An 18,613-nucleotide genomic window follows, 5' to 3' on the forward strand; every position below is an offset into this window, starting at 1 on the left:
GGCCCGGGAGGCAGTTTCAGGGCCAAGGTGGCAGCGTCCACCGCGCCCCTCGGGGAGCCCCCGTCTGTGCGAGAGGACGGGCTCTCTCTGTGGTCCCCCCTTTCTCCAGTGTCCCAGTGCAGTTTGGGGGATTCTTAAAATACTCTTGGCGAGCAGTGTGAGCTTGCCTCCAAGACAAACACGGCCGGGAATGTTTTTATTTCAGGGCCGTGTGGTGTTCTCTGGAAACTTCTCATAGCGTTCTAGCCGTTCTTCCCAATAGACGGTTGTATGTGGCCCACGCAGTCTATCACTGTGGTGATTTTCTAACAAAATCCGTGTGTTTCACTTGTTTTTCTTTGGGAAGCGCGCTGGCAGCCCCTCCCCGTTGGCGGCCCAGAGCACTGGTCTCCCGCTTCAGGCTGGTGCCGGAGGTAGAGAGAGGACCGGCGGGCGTGGCGTGTCCGTGGGCAGCAGGCGGCGCGGCACAGCGGGAAAGGAGGAAGTCAAATACTGTGGTGATTTTCTAACAAAATCCGTGTGTTTCACTTGTTTTTCTTTGGGAAGCGCGCTGGCAGCCCCTCCCCGTTGGCGGCCCAGAGCACTGGTCTCCCGCTTCAGGCTGGTGCCGGAGGTAGAGAGAGGACCGGCGGGCGTGGCGTGTCCGTGGGCAGCAGGCGGCGCGGCACAGCGGGAAAGGAGGAACTGGCCTGACCACAGGCCCCGTTAGGTTGAGACACCGCGTTCCGTCATGTTGTGCTCAGGCGTGGGCTCCGTGGATCCTTCCCTCCTCTGCTCCTCGCCGTCCTGGGCTGGGTGTCTCCCGCGCGCTCTGTGTGGCCTCCGGGGAGGGTGACCCGCCTCCCCCCTGTCCCCTGGGGTGGAGTCCGTGCCTGGGAGATGGAGCGGGGCAAGCGTGTCAGCCTGTGTCGGGTAGGAGGGGGGTCTGAGCTCGGTGTCGGTGCCGGCCTTTCCTTGGCAAGACGGGGGCCACTCGGACGTCGCCCACTCGGACGTCGCTGCGGCCCTTCCCGCTGTCCTGGGGTGTCGTGCGGCCGTCTAACCTGGGGCTGTGTGCTCTCATGAGCAGCTACCGGAAAGGCCCGCGCTCTGAGGAGCTGGAGCTGAGCCTTGGGAGCGCGGGAGGAGGTGTGGGGGTCCCTCCTGGCTGCTACCAGGGGGACCGGAAGCCAGCACTCACCTGTGAGAGTAAACGAGAGAGAGGCTACACGTACTTTACAATCTCAGAACGAGAGACCTGGAGGCTGGAACAGGCTGGAATCTCTGAGGGAAGGTGGGGGTTGGGGGTGGAGGGGAGATCAACCAAAGGACTTTATGGGTGTAGGCCAGTGATGGCGAACCTTTTGAGCTCGGCGTGTCAGCATTTTGAAAAACCCTAACTTGACTCTGGTGCCGTGTCACATATAGAAATTTTTTGATATTTGCAACCATAGTAAAACAAAGACTTATATTTTTGATGTTTATTTTATATATTTAAATGCCATTTAACAAAGAAAAATCAACCAAAAAAATGAGTTCGCGTGTCACCTCTGACACGGGTGTCATAGGTTCGCCATCACTGGTGTAGGCATAACCCATGGACACAGACACCGTGTGGTGGGTGTGGGGTGGGCTAGAGAGGGGTCATTGGGGGACAGAGGGGACATCGGTAATACTTCCAACAATAAGCTTTTTAAAAAGAATTTTAGAATTGCTTCTGGCCTCTGAGCTGTAAAGGTCCCATGCAGGCATCGTGCATCACCATAAACTGCAAGCGTGTGCTCCTGTGAGAGCTCAGGACAGTCAGGTGACCTGGGCTCCTGTGAGAAAAGGACTTTGCAGCTCAAGTTCATGGGAAGCAGGGCAGGAGCCCGAGTTGCTCCCAGCGCCTGACACTGGACGATTGTCGCTGCTAAGAGCTCTGCTTTGTTTTCATAAAGATGCTCCTGCTGTTTGTCTCGGTTGCGTTGGAATGTGTTACATTTATTTTTGTTTTCATTTTGATAAGGGACAGAGGAGCCCGTGTTATTTATAAAGACGCTTGGCCTTCGCGCGTAGCTGCTGGAGAGGCTGGGTCGCCCTGCTCTGTGCTGGTGAGATGTAAGGCGTGGCTGCCAGGCGCCGCAGAGCTCGCCAGCACCAGAGTAGCCGTTTAGCATCCTGCGCGTCGCTGTCGCCATGGACCGTGCCCGCGTGCGGCTTCCTCGCTCCTCCATCGGAGGCTTAGTGTCTGTCCGCTCACATCTCTTAAAAAGGGAAAGGGTTCCCAGCTACTTATTTTTAGGACTTTTTGCTTATCTTCTCTGCCGTGGTCACGTAGGTCGTGTGGAGGCCCTGGTTTAGTGCCACTTTGGGGCCAGCTGCGTGGTGCTTTCTGAGCCTTAAAGACACAGGAGACCAGGTCCGGATTCTGTAGGGCTGGGCCCCAGGACCGTGCTGCCCAGGGCGGGGCTGGGGGCATTGAGCGGGTGGGGGACGGGCCGCTCCCAACCATGTTCATGGTCCTCGCCTAGAAAGTTCTTGGCTCGGAGCTGCCCTGTCAGGAGACCCGCGCACGCCCAGCGGGCACAGTCGTCCTGGGGACCCGGGACGTGCGTTCGTCCCAGCTGGGATGTTGCTGGGGGTTCAGTCACTGGCTCACAGTACTTGGAAATGGGGGGTTTTGAACTAGAATTCGGCGTTTCCCCAGTTCCGAGGCCCTGTTACCCAGGCACCCCCTTCCCAAGGTAGCCTGGGTCACCCTCCCCCCCCCGCCCCCAAACGCCGGTGTCTTCGTTCCGTGACTGCACGCAGCGTGTGTGAGTCTGAACGGTGAACGGGTGGGAGGTGACTATTGGTGCCGACCTTGCCCGTGGCAGGGAGGCCGTTAGACCCTCCGAGCTGCTTCCGTATCCAGGTCAGCTGCTCAGGCAGCTCTCAGTACTGCTCACGACCATCACGGGCTGGGGGCATCGAGCGGGTGGGGGACGGGCCGCTCCCAACCATGTTCGTGGTCCTCGCCTAGAAAGTTCTTGGCTCGGAGCTGCCCTGTCAGGAGACCCGCGCACGCCCAGCGGGCACAGTCGTCCTGGGGACCCGGGACGTGCGTTCGTCCCAGCTGGGATGTTGCTGGGGGTTCAGTCACTGGCTCACAGTGCTTGGAAATGGGGGGTTTTGAACTTGAATTCGGCGTTTCCCCAGTTCCGAGGCCCTGTTCCCCAGGCACCCCCTTCCCAAGGTAGCCTGGATCACCCTCCCCCCCCCCCCCCTATTGGTGCCGACCTTGCCCGTGGCAGGGAGGCCGTTAGACCCTCCGAGCTGCTTCCGTATCCAGGTCAGCTGCTCAGGCAGCTCTCAGTACTGCTCACGACCATCACGTGGAAGCACCGTGCAGGCAGGGGAGCAGGGCGGGCACGTGCTGTGTGTCCTTCCGTGTGACGTGTCCAGTGGGTGAGTCCGGGGGTGCCCAGTGGGCACCGGGCATGCTCCCAGTGCGTGAGAGGCCCTGAAGCTGGGCGAGGCGGTGGCTGCACAGCATGCGCGTCCGCCGAAGGCCACTGCCCTTTAGATAGTTCATGGGTAGTGTGTGAGCTGCACTCCGTTACAGAGCCTCTTGGAGGCAGCCTTGCGTCTGCTGCATAGGTCTGTATTTTTAGAGAAACTTGATGAATTACAGAAAGTCTTCCTTGGTTCTCAGAGATGGTTGGAAAGAGGAGGAATGGCTTATTTTGGAACCCATGTTACTGCCTTGAAACCTCGCCAGTCCAAGTGGGTCTTCTCGGAAGTCTAGATCTCCCTGGTTCCTGGCTCCACAGTGTCCAGGACATAAGCACTCGGCTATTTAGTCTTGAAAATTATACGATTGACAGCCGGTCTTCCTCCCGAAGTTTAACCTCCATGTAACTTGTGTGCACGACTGTTCACTGCCCACAGGGACGCTTTCGTTCTCAGTGACGCGTGGTGTTTCCATGGGACAGACTTGTCTTCTGTCACAAAGCTGTGGAGAGGGGAGATCGGTTTAACCCAGGTGTGGGTTCTGGGTTCTTGGCTCACTACACTGTCTAGTTGTGGGAGACACATACTCTCCCTCTAGAAAAAAATAAAGGCCGTGTACACATAGCAAGTTCTCTTGTTTGAGAACATTGTTACCTTCACAACTGAGACAAAGACTCTGAAGTCTGATGAGAAAAATCCTATAATTTTGGTGTTAGCTTAAAATAGAAAAAAAATGGCAATTATTGTTTGAGTTCTTCTTCTGTAGGAAAGGCAGGCTTGGCAAATGCAAATGTTTGTCCCTGCAGCTGCCCAGCTGGAGGAGGAAGGTGGCAGGAGAAGACAGCCGGCCACTCCTGGTGGTGGAGTGGGGGGAAGCAGGCTCGTGAGCTGTTGGAATTAACGGGATCCCCGTGGGTAAATCCACAGCACAGGTGCTCAGTGTCAGCTGGTGTTTTGTATCAGTTCTTCTTACGCCAAGAACATTGTTGGCGTATCCCCTCCAGCGGCCCCCTTTTTTCTTTTTTTAATATATTTTTATTGATGTTAGAGAGGAAGGGAGAGGGAGAGAGATAGAAGCATCAATGGTGAGAGAGAATCATTGGTGGGCTGCCCCTTGCACGCCCCTCACTGGGGATCGAGCCCACAACCCAGGCGTGTGCCCTGACCCGGAATCGAACCCTGACCTCCTGGTTCACAGGTCGATGCTCAACCCCTGAGCTATGCTGGCCGGACCAGGCCCCCTTCTCTTTGCCTGCTGTGTTCTCCCACGTGCGCCTGGTGCCATGTTGCTGTGGGAGTTAACAATTACACGTGGCAGGTGGTGTGCTCTGGACACAGGTCCACAACAGCGAGGATGCAGCTGACCACTTAGGAATTTAGAGTAAACTTAATAATAGCTCACACCGAGTCCTCGTAAATGTTTTCAACATGATCAGTAAATCAGCTTCATAGTACAGCTGTAATTTTTCTACCAGGAGTCGGTCTTTATTACACGGAGTGTTTCATTTTTTCAAGTACAACCTAAAATCTCCCTGTTGGTCGCTTTTTCTTTAATCCCAGCTTTCTCTCATCACTCGGACTGAAATCTGTGTTGTTTTCCCTGCTTTAATTTTTTCTTTTTTTGAGAAGGCAAAAATTAAGTGTACCTTGTTTTTGTGACTACATTAATCTTTTTTAAACACTTAAGAAGAGTTCTTAGGAAATTAAGAAAATACTAAGAAATTAAGGTGAATGTTAGGAAAAGGTAATTTGGTGGTTTTTGTCCTGGAAAGGGACACTTACGGATGTTGAGCCGTAGTACTTTAGACCACTCAGAATTTTCTGATTCTCTGGGGAATAAGAAGTTCAGGCAGTTGGTGAGAGCACCATGACCCCTCGCCAGCACCGGACTAGGTAACAGTCTGTACTTTTTTACTTAAAAACAAGATGAAACGAAGGGGAAAAGCCTCCACTTTCCATAGAAACACGAATTGATACACAGGACACTTGGGTTTATGCTCTTCTGTCTTATAATCCACACGAAGCTGCCTCACAGGGTGGTTCATGCAGCTTGGATGCTCTTGCTGGGGAGCCCTAGCTGAGGCAACAAGGCGAGAAAAATAAAGACGCTTACGGGGGGGCGGGGTAGGGCGGGATCATAGACTGCCCACACGCAGGAGATGCACAGAGAAGCTCCCACAGCTCGTAGCCCGAGCCCAGCAGGGTTACAGGCAAGGTCATATGCACAATTCAGTTGTATTTCTGTCTACGAGAAATGAACAACTGGAATTCTAATACTTTTTAGCCCAGTTTACATTACACCCCAGAAATGGAAGTACTTAAGTTTACATCTGACAATATTGGCAGGAGCTGTTCGTTGAAAACTACAAAACTTGTGAAAGAAATCAAACCAGACCAAGATAAACGGGCAGAGAGCTGTGCATTGGAGGGCGTCTGGTCTGTGGGTTCACCCCAGTTCTGGGGACAAGCCCAGCACGAGGTGTGTGCAGATCTCGACAAGTGGGTCTGGTCAGCAAAGCACTTTTGAAACGAAGAGCCAGTTGGAGGGACCCACAGGGGAGGAGTCCAGGGACGGGAATGAGGACGCTCTGAACCGTGTGGGCGACTCCTGCACGGCTAACGTTTTCCGAAGTGCAGTGCTGAGAAAGTCGAGTGTCGTCTATGAGGCTTATCATGAAACTGCCACTGCCTGCCCGTTGTTTCCGAGCCCGACTCCCCCCTTAAGACAGCCTTCCGATGGTTTACCTGTGTGTTTCTAATGAAAATGCCCTCCTGCTGTATTGGGGCATTATCGTAGACGTCTGAGGAAGACTGAGCCAGGACCCCGTCTGCCCACTGGTGACCGTTTCTGTGTGAAGTTCTGTAGATGAGTATGAACACGCGCAGTCACACGCACACGCACACGCGTGGGTCTTATGTGAGTGCTGTTTGAGCTGAGCCGTATAATGTGCTGATTCCATTCTTTTTGGGTAGTTTTGTTTGTTTTTCCTGAGGTGATCATTAACACTGTCTTGATGGCTTCCTTCTCTGTGTGCCTGTCGAGTCGCTGCCGGGATGGGGATGTCAGAAAGTCTGGGTTCTCTCACCCTGCCTGCCTCCAGGGAGTCTTCCAGTCCCGCAGACTTTGCTGGGCACCACGACCCGGGAGCCCTGCCGCTCCCCGTCGAGGTGGGTCCCCGTGAGGCTGTGGCGCAGCTGTTACCAGGCCTGTCGGCAGCGAGGTCCCGGGAAGCCCCTTTGTTTGGTTTGGTTTGGCCCATGTGTTTATTGTAGAGACGTAGCTCATGGCGTGAATCGCGGGTGATGTCGGCACTGACGCGTGATGTGAGCTGCGTGCCGGGGCGGCGTGTGGACGGTGGGATGTGTGTGGGTGGGTTGGATGGAGGGAGGCCACGCGTCATGTCTGTGTGTCTGTCTTCTCTGCGGCGGTCATTGCCCCAGGAAGGCACGCCCGTGTCCTGCTCAGGGCCTCGCCGGTGTCCAGCGTGAGGGCCGACCGTCCAGTTCTGCTCCGTCTGGCTTCACGTCTGCCTCGTCCTGGCGGGGAGAGGCCCCTTTTCCCTGTTCGACACCCTTTTCAGACTTCTCTTCTGCCGCCTGTCCCCGTCTCGGGGAGTCGGGAGCGGTCACTGGACACTCCCTGTCGACTTCCTTCTCTGGACGCTGGCATCCCAGCTGTGCTCCGCCCTTCTGAGCCCCTGACCATGGAGCCAGCTTCTGGGCCAGCTCTCTGCTGCGGACCCTTCCCTGCCTTTTGACCCCATCATTTCAGCTGCCTGTTGGCATGTGCTGAAGGTGCCGTGTGACCGGAGGCGACTTTGTCCTCGTGTGGGATGCTCTCCCTGCCGTGCACTTGACGACAGCAGGTTTCCGGCTGGTTTGCAGTCACTGCGTGCGCTCCCCCCCACCCCCACCCCCCAAGGGGAATGATGTACACAAAGCGAGGAGAGCATGGATGGGGGCGGGTCTGGGCTGCACGGAGTAAGGGCTCCCACGATATGGAACCTGGTATCATCAGTTGCTGTCGATCGAACAATAAGGCAAGAAAATGGTTTCTCGTTGAATTCACAAGGTTCATGCTTTACGAGTGTGAGAAATATGTTCATGTGTGGTGAGTCTGAAATACCCTCCTGTCAGGGCTGTGACACATGGGGTGCACCCTCTGTACCCCTTCAATTCCATCCCTGCTTTGCTTGGCTTCTTAGTGACTTCCTGTCACATATCTGATGGGAAATATGTTGGGTTAACTTTTTATTTTTAAGGTCACTTATGGTCTTGACTGTTGTCTGGCAGAATATACTTTCTCTGTTTTGAATACGGAGGTAAAGATCAGTTTGGCTAGTGAGGGTACTAAAGGAAAAAGTGTGTACTTCTTTCTGTAATATATTTCTGATTTGATTTCCTTACAGTGGAATCTATTTCCTGTTATCTCTGTAAATTATTCATTCTTTGAGTACGTAGAGAAATGAAAACACAGTTCACTTACCAAAGCTGTACTGTCGATGTCCTAGGCTTTATTTCCATAACATTTAGAGAGGGACCAGCTCAGAGAACAAGTTTCCCCAGAGGCTTTTGAATCCGGTGGCATTTTTGTGTGGCTTCTACTTGAACTCGGTGCCACGCTGGCTCTGGCACTGTGTGCTTCTGGCCTCCTGCTGGTCACGCTGCCTCCTGTCCACGCTGAGCCTGGGTCCTGGGCAAAGCGTGTGACTGTGAGGAACCACGCAGCTAGCGTGTCTCTGTCAGTGACCGTGGCCGATAAAGTCAGGAAAATAGTTATTCTGAGTGTTTGACCACCCAGAGAGAGCGGGGAAACGGCTTCAGTGTCGAGTTTCCAAACTTATAAAACCTCCTTTCACTGAACTTCCTAAGTTTTTGTTTTTTTTTTAATGTTGGTTAGGCAGTAAAAATCAGGGGACAACCAAAAAGCGGCCTAATTGGCAAAATGCTCGTGGACTCACAGGACCAACTGGAGATGGAGCGGGTCCCGAGCTCACAGCCTGCCCGTCCCCTCTCCCACGGAGGCAGGTTCCCCTCGGCCTGCTGATCCCCAGGCCATGGAGGGCCCAGCCCAGGAGCTCCCCCCTGGCTTTTCCCCCGATTCTCTTGCCCTGAGCCCATGCCCCCAGCCACACTGTGAAAGAAACAGCATCTCTCATGCCTCCCCAACGGGCCCCCCCGCCCCGTCTTCCTACCCTTCTTCCAGAGCACCCCACTCCAGCCGGAAAAGGGGCCGTCTTGGCTGGAGTCCTCTCTCCGCTGGCGTCCCCTCCCCCTTGCCTGCTGAGCTCCATGTAAACGTCAGCTCGTGGCCGACCCTTTCTGGGTTCTCCTAGACCAGGGTGGGGAGCCTCGCGTCCACGGGTCTGAGGCCCGGGAAATTGTTTGGTCTGGCCCTGCCGAGTTCATTAAATGTTGGACCAAATCAGTTGCTAATGTTGTGTGGCCCGAGGATGATGCTGTAAATCCCCCAACGGCCCTTGGCGAGAAAGGTTCCCCACCCCTGCTAGGCAGCCAGTTGGCTTCCCCTCTGGGTTCCCACGGCCTGTGCCGGAGCACCCCATGTGGTCTGCGCCCCACCCCCCCGCCTCCCACAGAGCCTGGCCTCCTCGGGGTCTGGGTGTGTTTCCAGGACCTGGCATGGGATCCTGCTCATGGTCACAGATGAGCGATACATGAGCCAGGAAAGAGCTGTGAGTGACTCCATGTGTCTGAGGGCCCAGGCCAGTGCTGGGGGTAGCATTCGGACCCCGTGCCCTGCACCCTGCGCCCAGCTTCCCTGCCACACACACTTGCTCTTAGAAACAGCGTGGCCGTCCCATGTGGGTCGTGCTGGCTGTGCTGGTAGGAGGGGATGCTTCAGGCCGGCTCCCATAGATGGTGCTGAGCTGTAGGAACTCCCAAAGGGAAGGCTTCCGCTTCATCGCCAGCAGTTCAGCCGGAAGGACGTAGCTCTGTGTAGCCACTGCGGGAAGAAGGGATATCAGACGTGGCGTGACCGACACGTGCGTTATGTGGTGACTCCGGTTGTGAATCCTGCCGGAGCGTAGAGACAGGCTGGAGGGATTCGGTCACGGAGCAGACGGCGCCCGAGTCTCAGGCGTTGCTGAATAAAATGAAAACATCGTTTTGATCATTTGAATGTGTGGATTCAGATGCTGCAGCTGCTGCTGCTGATGGAAGCGTGTTCATGAGATACTTCCTCTTCACAGTCTGGGAGTCTCTCACGTGTGCTCTGGGGAACTTCTGAAAGTCAGACGATGTTAGGAACAGTCACACACCACGGGGTTGCTGTACCAACTGGAGACGGAGCGGTCCCGAGCTCACAGCCTGCCCGTCCCCTCTCCCACGGAGGCAGGTTCCCCTCGGCCTGCTGATCCCCAGGCCGTGGAGGGCCCAGCCCAGGAGCTCGCTCCTGGCTTTTCTCCCGATTCTCTTGCCCTGAGCCGATGCCCCCAGCCACACGGGGAAAGAAACAGCATCTCTCATGCCTCCCCAACGGGCCCCCCCGCCCCGTCTTCCTACCCTTCTTCCAGAGCACCCCACTCCAGCCGGAAAAGGGGCCGTCTTGGCTGGAGTCCTCTCTCCGCTGGCATCCCCTCCCCCTTGCCTGCTGAGCTCCGTGTAAACGTCAGCTCGTGGCCGACCCTTTCTGGGTTCTCCTAGACCAGGGTGGGGAGCCTCGCATCCACGGGTCTGAGGCCCGGGAAATTGTTTGGTCTGGCCCTGCCGAGTTCATTAAATGTTGGACCAAATCAGTTGCTAATGTTATGTGGCCCGAGGATGATGCTGTAAATCCTCCAACGGCCCTTGGCGAGAAAGGTTCCCCACCCCTGCTAGGCAGCCAGTTGGCTTCCCCTCTGGGTTCCCACGGCCTGTGCCGGAGCACCCCATGTGGTCTGCGCCCCACCCCCCCGCCTCCCACAGAGCCTGGCCTCCTCGGGGTCTGGGTGTGTTTCCAGGACCTGGCATGGGATCCTGCTCATGGTCACAGATGAGCGATACATGAGCCAGGAAAGAGCTGTGAGTGACTCCATGTGTCTGAGGGCCCAGGCCAGTGCTGGGGGTAGCATTCGGACCCCGTGCCCTGCACCCTGCGCCCAGCTTCCCTGCCACACACACTTGCTCTTAGAAACAGCGTGGCCGTCCCATGTGGGTCGTGCTGGCTGTGCTGGTAGGAGGGGATGCTTCAGGCCGGCTCCCATAGATGGTGCTGAGCTGTAGGAACTCCCAAAGGGAAGGCTTCCGCTTCATCGCCAGCAGTTCAGCCGGAAGGACGTAGCTCTGTGTAGCCACTGCGGGAAGAAGGGATATCAGACGTGGCGTGACCGACACGTGCGTTATGTGGTGACTCCGGTTGTGAATCCTGCCGGAGCGTGTCTGGCAGAATATACTTTCTCTGTTTTGAATACGGAGGTAAAGATCAGTTTGGCTAGTGAGGGTACTAAAGGAAAAAGTGTGTACTTCTTTCTGTAATATATTTCTGATTTGATTTCCTTACAGTGGAATCTATTTCCTGTTATCTCTGTAAATTATTCATTCTTTGAGTACGTAGAGAAATGAAAACACAGTTCACTTACCAAAGCTGTACTGTCGATGTCCTAGGCTTTATTTCCATAACATTTAGAGAGGGACCAGCTCAGAGAACAAGTTTCCCCAGAGGCTTTTGAATCTGGTGGCATTTTTGTGTGGCTTCTACTTGAACTCAGTGCCACGCTGGCTCTGGCACTGTGTGCTCCTGGCCTCCTGCTGGTCACGCTGCCTCCTGTCCACGCTGAGCCTGGGTCCTGGGCAAAGCATGTGACTGTGAGCAACCACGCAGCTAGCGTGTCTCTGTCAGTGACCGTGGCCGATAAAGTCAGGAAAATAGTTATTCTGAGTGTTTAACCACCCAGAGAGAGCGGGGAAACGGCTTCAGTGTCGAGTTTCCAAACTTATAAAACCTCCTTTCACTGAACTTCCTAAGTTTTTTTTTTTTTTTTAATGTTGGTTAGGCAGTAAAAATCAGGGGACAACCAAAAAGCGGCCTAATTGGCAAAATGCTTGTGGACTCACAGGACCAACTGGAGACGGAGCGGTCCCGAGCTCACAGCCTGCCCGTCCCCTCTCCCACGGAGGCAGGTTCCCCTCGGCCTGCTGATCCCCAGGCCATGGAGGGCCCAGCCCAGGAGCTCGCTCCTAGCTTTTCTCCCGATTCTCTTGCCCCGAGCCGATGCCCCCAGCACACGGGGAAAGAAACAGCATCTCTCATGCCTCCCCAACGGGCCCCGCCACCCCTGTCTTCCTACCCTTCTTCCAGAGCACCCCACTCCATTTGGAAAGGGGCCGTCTTGGCTGGAGTCCTCTCTCCGCTGGCGTCCCCTCCCCCTTGCCTGCTGAGCTCCATGTAAACGTCAGCTCGTGGCCGACCCTTTCTGGGTTCTCCTAGACCAGGGTGGGGAGCCTCGCGTCCACGGGTCTGAGGCCCGGGAAATTGTTTGGTCTGGCCCTGCCGAGTTCATTAAATGTTGGACCAAATCAGTTGCTAATGTTGTGTGGCCCGAGGATGATGCTGTAAATCCCCCAACGGCCCTTGGCGAGAAAGGTTCCCCACCCCTGCTAGGCAGCCAGTTGGCTTCCCCTCTGGGTTCCCACGGCCTGTGCCGGAGCACCCCATGTGGTCTGCGCCCCACCCCCCCGCCTCCCACAGAGCCTGGCCTCCTCGGGGTCTGGGTGTGTTTCCAGGACCTGGCATGGGATCCTGCTCATGGTCACAGATGAGCGATACATGAGCCAGGAAAGAGCTGTGAGTGACTCCATGTGTCTGAGGGCCCAGGCCAGTGCTGGGGGTAGCATTCGGACCCCGTGCCCTGCACCCTGCGCCCAGCTTCCCTGCCACACACACTTGCTCTTAGAAACAGCGTGGCCGTCCCATGTGGGTCGTGCTGGCTGTGCTGGTAGGAGGGGATGCTTCAGGCCGGCGCCCATAGATGGTGCTGAGCTGTAGGAACTCCCAAAGGGAAGGCTTCCGCTTCATCGCCAGCAGTTCAGCCGGAAGGACGTAGCTCTGTGTAGCCACTGCGGGAAGAAGGGATATCAGACGTGGCGTGACCGACACGTGCGTTATGTGGTGACTCCGGTTGTGAATCCTGCCGGAGCGGAGCGTAGAGACAGGCTGGAGGGATTCGGTCACAGAGCAGACGGCGCCCGAGTCTCAGGCGTTGCTGAATCAAAATGAAAACGTCGTTTTGATCATTTGAATGTGTGGATTCAGATGCTGCAGCTGCTGCTGCTGCTGATGGAAGCGTGTTCATGAGATACTTCCTCTTCACAGTCTGGGAGTCTCTCACGTGTGCTCTGGGGAACTTCTGAAAGTCAGACGATGTTAGGAACAGTCACACACCACGGGGTTGCTGTGTAAGTTTAGGCCTATGGTCTGTCTTCTCCTAATTTGTGTGCCTTTCTTTTTAATAAGACTGTGGAAACACTTCCTGAGCACCGTCTGCCTGCCTCCTTAAGTTGGAAACGTGTAGTCTTAAAGAAATGTCCTGTTCCGTGTCTAGGAGCAGGGTGGTCTCTGGTCGTACTTGGCCTTTGAGAAACTTTACTAGCAAAGCTAAGGGCTCAGATGTTTATTAAATCAAGAACACTTATGCCCATAACTAAAAAAAATCCACAGAACTGAATACTTTTTAATCTATTTATTTGTGAGAACAAATGTGAAAATCTTTGCAAAAAGTTGTGAGAAATGCATTCTCAAAAAGTCTTAATTGTGGAGCCCTCAGGACTGAGAAACAAAAATGAGAAGGTGGGGTCTTGAGAAGGAACTCTGTATCTCGCTCGCAGCTTTGAAAGGTGATGCTGTTGCTGCCCGTAGAGACAGAACTGATAGGTGTAAAAACGTGGCCTGCCAGCAGAACGCCGCGGACTTTGTTTTCCCGTTTCCCTAAACTCGGCTTTGACTTGACCGATGCGAATGGGTAGGCGCCAGGGCCTGGTTTCCGAAGGCTGAGGCCCGATCCCGCAGGTGGTCTCGGTGGCTGGGGAGCAGGACTGCGCAGCTGTCGACTGGTGCATGATGGTTTGTTCATCAGAAGGTTGTGACCTGGAAGGCGAACGGCGGTGGTCTTGGCACCAGCCTTGGTGCGTTTTGGTCGCTCGAGTGTTTGGGGTGCTGATCACGTGACAAGACATTGACCTCTGCCCTGAATCGCTGTGGCTCTCGGGTTGTTGGGCTGTTTTGTTTTCATTTGTAAGATGACTGCTTTGATTTCCTGTCCCCTTCATAAATGTTTTCTGAAGGAGAGAAAAACGTCCTCTCGGCGAGGCCCTTTGAAATCCATGTAAGGAAGGGAAGCGTCGAGTTACACACCAGGTCCCCTTCGCACCAGAGTGCGGGCAGCCCCGCGTGCACCGGGCGGGTCGCCGTTGGAATGCGCTGACCTACCTGCCTGCGGTCTCTCACGTGTGCTCTGGGGAACTTCTGAAAGTCAGACGATGTTAGGAACAGTCACACACCACGGGGTTGCTGTGTAAGTTTAGGCCTATGGTCTGTCTTCTCCTAATTTGTGTGCCTTTCTTTTTAATAAGACTGTGGAAACACTTCCTGAGCACCGTCTGCCTGCCTCCTTAAGTTGGAAACGTGTAGTCTTAAAGAAATGTCCTGTTCCGTGTCTAGGAGCAGGGTGGTCTCTGGTCGTACTTGGCCTCCATGGGACAATAGCCCTGGCGTCCAGTCATCACGAGACGTCACCTGGCCAGGCCCTTACCTGTGTGCCGTGTGTGCAGCTGGAGGTGCTGGGCCCCTTCGGGGTGCGACACGCCTGCTCTGATCTGGGGGGTGCACTCGCCGCTGGGTTTTCCTTTTGCTAGCTTCTAGATGGCTTGTTATTCACTCAGAATATTTAACAGTAAATATTTAAAATGCTGCTTTCTGTGCCGTTGCAGGTCCTGTGGTCTTTGGAACTGGGTCACTGGATTTCTGAGGAACCCTTCGAGCTCTCCGACTCCTTTCCCGCCGCTCCGGTGAGTCAAGCGTTACTTTGTGGTGGGAACCACAACTACAATTTCTTGAGAAACTGTTACTAGCAAAGCTAAGGGCTCAGATGTTTATTAAATCAAGAACACTTATGCCCATAACTAAAAAAAAATCCACAGAACTGAATACTTTTTAATCTATTTATTTGTGAGAACAAATGTAAAAATCTTTGCAAAAAGTTGTGAGAAATGCATTCTCAAAAAGTCTTAATTGTGGAGCCCTCAGGACTGAGAAACAAAAATGAGAAGGCGGGGTCTTGAGAAGGAACTCTGTATCTCGATCGCAGCTTTGAAAGGTGATGCTGTTGCTGCCCGTAGAGACAGAGCTGATAGGTGTAAAAACATGGCCTGCCAGCAGTACGCCGCAGACTTTGTTTTCCCGTTTCCCTAAACTCGGCTTCGACTTGACCGATGCGAATGGGTAGGCGCCAGGGCCTGGTTTCCAAAGGCTGAGGCCCGATCCTGCAGGTGGTCTCGGTGGCTGGGGAGCAGGACTGCACAGCTGTCGACTGGTGCGTGACGGTTTGTTCATCAGAAGGCCTCTCCCGTGTCGGCCTCCCCTCTCTCTGCCGCGGGCTCACTGAGACCTGGAATGTGCCGCTCCTCCAGCCGTGAGTCTCATCGGACGCTCTCGCCTCCACACACGGCGGGCGCCTCTGATGGGTGATAAAGCCTCACGCTGGTCAGGGGGACGGAGCGAGGAGCGCGCCCGACCGGCCAGTCTGTGATGAGCTGCAGGGGCGGGCGGCCTGTGGGGCCACATCAGTTAGAGAAGAGCGCGGACTAAGGGACACGGCGGTGGGGGACGGAAGAGGGTGAAGACACGTGAACGGTGGCTGGTTGTCCAGCTGGCTGAGCTGCCTGGCAACTGGGTGGAAACCAGATGCCCGAGGGCCTGGCAGCTCAGAGCGGCCGTGCTCCCCGCGGGGACAGCTGCCGAGTTAGACCCGGTCGGCCTGGGTGCGGCCTGGGCGAGCGACTGCGAGGTGAGCACCAGATTTCCGTTTTGTGCTTCAAAACCCCTTTTCCAAGTTTTCTGGTAGACATTTGTAAATACCGTACTGATACAGATGACTTTTTCCTGAAATAACTTCAGGAGGGCGTTTAGCTCGAGCGGTACAGCTTCGTGCACGCCCCACGTCTGGGCTTCCCCTCCTCGGCCTGCCCGCCCCGGAGGGAAGAGCCCCCAGGGGCTGGTGGGTGAGGGCGGGTCTGTCCTGAGAGGGAGAGTCCTGGTCAGGACGCACGGCCGTTGTTTTGGAATTAAATGGGATTGTAAATATTATCATGAAAGTTCAATGTCGTCATCTCATAAGTTATATTTAATTACTAAAATAACTTCATAGTTAACAGGCAGCAAAAAAAAGTAGTACAATCTTTACATAAAATAAAAGAATACATCCTGGGAATTTCTCCGTATAAACCTGACATCTGTTTTTGAGCATTAGCTTAGAACTAAGCTGGCGACACCTATGCAAATACGCTGTTTTCAGATGAAAATGTAAAGCACCCAAGAGGAGGGCAAAGGCACTGTGACCCTCCCAGGGAGCCCCTGAGTCTGTGCACGGGGCGGGGCGTGGAGGCTGCCTTCCTCTCCGCCAGCCCCGGGCGGGCGAGCGGGGATGCAGCCAGACGACCCCGGAGCCCAGAGCTGTTTCCAGTTATTCACTGATGCGCTTGACACGGCGTGACACGGAGCCCGCGAGCCATCTTCTCATTTGCAGCTTAAGCTCATCTCTGCGCAGACGCCCTGCAGGTCACGAGGTGAAGGTCGGGCTGTGCTGGGGTTGCCGAGCAGGGCAGGTGTCCGTGGGGAGTTTTGAGGGCTCTGACTCGGGCCCCGGGCGTGTCCCTCTGGGTGGAGGGACAACGCAGCTGTGTCCCCTGGGTTCAGGTGGAGGGATGCCGCAGCCCCCGCCGCAGGCGCAGGCCTCAGAAGTCCGCGGGCCGGATCATCATGGCCGTGGCCTTGAGCGAGTAGCCCGAGCCCTTCCAGTAGTACCACTTGATGCCGTTGAACCTGTTGGTGCTCTGCCTCTGCGGGTAGTACATTCCGTTCAGGTTGGAGGGGCCACACGCGTCGAACCACCAGCCTGTGAAGCGCAGCAGAGGGTTAGGATGGGGCCACCCTCCCGGGGAGCAGCCACCCGCCGGTCCACGCGGCACATTCACTGCATTTTCTGTGACGGTGTCTGAGTGCCCTGGGCGGGGCCGCAGAGGGGAGGGTGCCCCTGCACTGTGAGCGGGGCTCGGGCAGGCTTCTCCCCTTTGCTCGGGCGCTGGGTGGGGAGGCCACGGCCACGCACAGGGGGCGGAAGGTCTGGACGGGGACACCAAGGCCTTGGGGTGGCTCTCGGCAGCCACACCCTTTCCAGTTCCCCAGCTCAGTGAACTGGACTGATGCAGGCTCCCCCCACCCCCTGAGAAATTCTTTTTGTTTAAAATATAACCCCAAGTTTTAAGTGTCCAGTGGAGCTAGATATAAAAAATTTAAAGCCGTAGCAGTGCTCACTGGGTGAAGCTGGGTGAGTGTGTGGCACAGCGGGGGCTGGGTCCCCATCCGCACCCAGTGGCACCCAGTGCCTGGCACCTGCTGTCACCCTGACCCAGCCCACAGGTGCCCAGGTTTGCAGGGAGGGTGTGAGTCTGAGTAAATCCTGAAACATTGTGTTGGAAGGACAGAGAGAGTGATGCCATTTATACGGAACTAAGACGCGGAGGCGGGCGCATGGCTGTTGACGCTCCGTATGTAGTGAGACGTGATGTGAGTGAACCTCGAGCAGTGTTAGCTCGGCGGGTGGGGCAGCGGCTGTACTTGTATCTGGGTGTTTTGTTTCTTTGGAAAATACTCTGGTGCAGTGTTTACATCATTATGTTCTGTGATGTGGCCCCTGGACTGAGTCACTGTCCTTCACCCGGTGCCCAAGTTCTGTCCTGCGGTAGCAGCTCCAGGTGGACAAGCGGAAAGCGAGCTTCTCCCGCGGGCAGGCCTGTCTGTGAATGTGGACGCTGTCACCTCCCACGGCTGGTGCAGGGCCCTCGCCCACACAAACAGGAAGGGCCTACCTCCCGTGAGCATCTGCGCGCACTTGCAGATGCACCGGTCCTTGTCCGCGTCCTTGGTGCTGAAGTCGCTCCCCGGCTGGCTGATGCTGCTGATCTTGCCGGCTGACCCCGTGAGGCCCTTCAGGTGGATCCTGGGGGTGCAGAGGGGAGAAGAGGGGGATGAGCGGGGGTTTGTGCCTCCGAGGAACACTTCCCACAAAGAAGCCGTTGTGCCCAAGGGCACCGGGCCCGCTAGTGCCCCCAGCAGCCTGGACCGAGCGTTCTCCGCGGGAATAAACAGGAACCCGCTTATCGGCCGGTCCCGAGGCAGAGAGCGTGTTCTGGGGAAACCTGCCGCGGATGTCACTTGCACAGGCATCAGCGGGACTTGGGCCTTTCCACTCATTTTCCTGCTCTGAGATAAACAGGAAGGGGGCTGCGCGTGCAGGGGAAGGAGGGGGCTCTGCCCAGGTCTGCAGGCTTCACCCAGACAGGAACGCGTCGTGGTGACGGGACGACCTCAGCCCCGTTGTCGGTGGAGTGGGCTGGGAGGCCTGCAGGAGTGAGCAAGGGGCATTGGGTCTGGAGAGGAAGTCGAGTCCTCGTGCTGCTGTGCCCGGTGTCTGTGCAGTGGGTCAGGCACCTGCTGGGCACTGGGGAAGGAACAGAGGTGCTGACCCGTGAGACAGTGGGCATGGCCCCTCCTGTCGAAGGCAGCAGCGTCTGGCCTGTGCCTGTGCCTGTGCTGGGGGGGAATGGGACGGGGAGGCGGTGGGCAAACCCCCTCAGGGGAGCTGTGGGCGGAGGCTGGCCCGGCGGCCGAGAGCAGGGTCCACGTGCTGGGTGGGGTGTGGAGCCTGGGCACCAGGTCTGCCCGTCCTGGGATCCACAGCACAGACCCTGCGAAGCAGAGGGAGGACCGCACTCCAGCCCCAGGTGACGGCGTCCCTGACGCCCGCTCATGCCCGCTTGTTTGCCAGCCACGACCTGGGAGATCATTTCCAAGAACCATGTTGGGACGAGGGTGGAGAAGGGATGGGTCAGGGAGCGAGTGACCAGGCTCTGCCGGGCCCTCCCGCGAGCGTCCACGCCGCACAGC

At 56.0% G+C, this 18,613-nt stretch overlaps 2 protein-coding genes across 4 annotated transcripts in view; one reads left to right on the forward strand and one right to left on the reverse strand.

Moving 5' to 3' along the window:
* MCPH1 (microcephalin 1) overlaps nucleotides 1–18,613 on the forward strand; it is a 128,976-nt gene that overhangs the window by 37,511 nt on the left and 72,852 nt on the right. Inside the window, exon 12 of the mRNA XM_014533026.1 lies at nucleotides 14,380–14,457. Coding sequence (XP_014388512.1) covers nucleotides 14,380–14,457 — 78 coding nt within the window. The remainder of the gene's footprint in view (nucleotides 1–14,379; nucleotides 14,458–18,613) is intronic.
* The window catches only part of ANGPT2 (angiopoietin 2), a 16,175-nt gene continuing 13,332 nt past the window's right edge, over nucleotides 15,771–18,613 (reverse strand). For 2 of the 3 annotated variants that reach the window (XM_014533031.1, XM_014533030.1), the window contains exons 6-7: nucleotides 17,536–17,666; nucleotides 16,306–16,562 (exon numbers count right to left, since the gene is read on the reverse strand). In XM_014533031.1, the coding sequence (XP_014388517.1) occupies nucleotides 16,402–16,562; nucleotides 17,536–17,666 (292 nt within the window). In that variant the 3' untranslated portion in view covers nucleotides 16,306–16,401. Of the gene's footprint in view, nucleotides 16,563–17,535; nucleotides 17,667–18,613 lie in introns of all 3 variants that reach the window. The other variant, XM_014533029.1, reaches the window with a different exon arrangement.

Source organism: Myotis brandtii, unplaced genomic scaffold, assembly GCF_000412655.1.
Source record: "Myotis brandtii unplaced genomic scaffold, ASM41265v1 scaffold930, whole genome shotgun sequence".
Classification (NCBI taxonomy): Eukaryota; Metazoa; Chordata; class Mammalia; order Chiroptera; family Vespertilionidae; genus Myotis; species Myotis brandtii.